General features: G+C 35.5%; 1 protein-coding gene across 1 annotated transcript; it reads left to right on the forward strand.

Annotated features, from left to right (window-relative positions):
• Positions 1–209: 209 nt before the first annotated feature.
• LOC136064485 (tryptophan--tRNA ligase, chloroplastic/mitochondrial-like) lies at positions 210–812 on the forward strand. Its single transcript, XM_065766268.1, has 3 exons — positions 210–285; positions 364–507; positions 674–812. The coding sequence occupies exons 1-3, from the start codon at positions 218–220 to the stop codon at positions 795–797; spliced, it is 336 nt and encodes a 111-aa protein (XP_065622340.1). The 5' UTR covers positions 210–217; the 3' UTR covers positions 798–812.
• The last annotated feature ends 1,943 nt before the right edge of the window (positions 813–2,755 follow it).

Genomic DNA, 2,755 nt, shown 5'->3' on the forward strand with positions numbered 1-2,755 from the left:
TTTACATACTTTTTCATCCACAAAATATTTAAAAAATTACAAAAATTCATATCAAACTGCTCTTCCAAACACCCAAATTGGTGTTATTTTGAAAAAAAAAAACCTCAAACAAGTCTATCTATCTGGCCTCGAACACGCCTCATAGATAAATAAAATCAAAACTGCGAAGCCACTCGACACAAACAACGAACAACAAGAAGAAGAGAAGAAGAAGAAGATGGGTCGTCCAGTTCTCTCCCACTTCCTCACTCTCTCACACTCCTACCCACGTTTCACTCCCTCACTGTACTCTCTCTTCTTCTCTTTCTAATGTAGCATGTATCCTCGCTTATTCTATAACGATTCTCATTTCATTTGAAGCAGGCGTGGTCACTTCCCAGTGAAGTACATGAAAACAACTGGTTTTGTCAGTCCGACTCGGCGCCCCATTCGTTTCCGTTGCTTTTGCAGTGTCTCGGTCTCTGACTCTGAACCCCTTGTGCCACAAAGTCCTCCCACCACTGTGAAGTAATTCCGTCTTCTATTTCTTTATTCATTTAATCTCTTCTCTTTTTAAATTGATTTCTTAGTTTTATACTTATTGGTTATGACTGATTCTTTGGCTGCAAATCTTTTTGGAATTTAGGTTGTTTTTTATTTATGAAATTCAATTTTGAACCCTTTTGTTTTACAGGAAGAGAATAGTGTCTGGAGTTCAACCAACTGGATCTATTCACCTTGGAAATTATCTTGGAGCTATAAAGAATTGGATTTCACTTCAGGTTGTTTCGACTTTCTTCAATATGCTCTTGTTGTGAAACTGTTTTATCCAAAACTTGAACACAGCATTAGTTGCTTATTAGATATTATCATAGCCTCATATGAGTAATGTAACTTGCTAATAAAAGATAAAAACATTTTTGTGATAGGATTGGATATTATTCATGCAAACATGTTGCAAAAAATGTCTTGAAAGCCAATCCATGCCGGCCTTTTGAGCTAGACAAAATACTGTTCGGACCTTGAATAAGATTGTGTGAATCACTATAATGGTTTGGGCTCTAACAAAGTCACATAAAGATGATCTGTTGCAGAGTGTGGACTAATAATTTTCTATATTATTTTACATCTGATAATCAAATTACATGCTTACCAACCTCTCTAGGTCTTAGTTTTCCTTTGGATTTTGAAATGTTGCATTGCAGTTATGAGCTTGAATAAACATATTTCAATGTCTTCTTTGGATGACTATATGAGTTTGCTATTGTGTGCCATACATGTTTAAATGGGATTCATATCTTTTGTCCCATTGAATGGTGGGATGAAATGTATGTGTTGTTCATACAACCAATTTGTATCATGTGTATATTTAAGTTTAGCTTGCTGATTTATACCACAAGGAATGAGGTATCCCCTCTTTGCTCACATATGCCTATTTGGGTCACTAAAGAATCTTATATGATAAAAGGACCTTTACATCATGGTTAATAGATTCTCTATTGCTCACTCTTCTTCAAGGAGGTGGTTGTCATTTTGAAAATATGACTTGGTTATACACTCTTCAAGAAAGAAATTTATTTTATTAAGTAAAGATTTATGCATTGTTCTTTTTTTTTTTTGATAGATTTAGTAATCCATGTGTGTAAAAATATGTGTAATATTGTTTAAATAATGAAAACCGTACCTTACCAAATAACCCTAAGCATGTTTTCAAAACAATTTCATTTGAGTGTTTCATCAATTTTGGTCTTTCTGCCTAGCCCTTGCAAAGTAGTATTAGAGCGATAGAGCAATTGCATTAGCTGATATAAAAAAATTTCCATTTTGCACGTCTAAAACTTACTTTTTCTATTTTATATTTTCATTTTTACAAAATACCCACATCAGTTTGTCTATTATTTACCTTTAATCCAATAAAATATTCATTTTTTTACCTTTTATTATTATTTTCTGCACTACCTCTCTCTCCCTCTCAGACCCAACCACCATCATCATCACTACCCGATCAGCAAACCACTCAAGATCAAACCAACCCAAGATCAGAAACTCATTTAGACCGAAACCCACTCAATCTGAAAGCCAAATCATCACCCACCCAACTCGAAACCCACTAATCAAACAACGAGAAATCAGTGAGTTGACCAGTGACAATTTGATCAGGTTTCGTGTGGCAGTGGTTTGATCTTGATCAGCGAGTTGATCAGCTACAATGGTTTGATCTTGATCAGATGAGAAAAATGGAGAGTGAGGGTAGAGTGATCGGCAGTGATTTGATCAAGTGGTGTGTGGTGTGATGTTGATTGGCGGTAGTGGTGTGATGTTGATTGGCGTTAGTGGTGTGATGTTGATCATGGAGAGTGAGGCAAGAGGGAGAGTGAGGTGAGAGCAATAGAGAGAGAGAGAGAGAGAGAGAGAGAGAGAAAATTACTAAAATATTTATGCAACAATTGTGCATAAATGCACAATTTTATACCCACTGATGTTAGTGTTTTTTTTAGGCGAAAATGCACTTTTGGTCCCTACATTTTGGGCCTATTCTCAATTTGGTCCTTAAATTGATTTAGCTCCTAAGTCAGTCCCTGATTTTTAAAAATCGTTTTAAAAATAGTCCTTACCGTTAACCCAGTGACAGAAAATGCTGAGTTGGCAAACGGCGTGTCCTATTTGCTGACATGGCGCTGACATGAATATTAAAATATTATTAAAAATGCCACGTCAGCATCTATGTCAGCGTTTTAGTGACAAGTCAGCACTTTAATTAATAAAAAAATTAAAA

Source organism: Quercus suber, unplaced genomic scaffold (assembly GCF_002906115.3).
Source record: "Quercus suber isolate HL8 unplaced genomic scaffold, Cork oak 2.0 scaffold_696, whole genome shotgun sequence".
NCBI lineage: Eukaryota > Viridiplantae > Streptophyta > Magnoliopsida > Fagales > Fagaceae > Quercus > Quercus suber.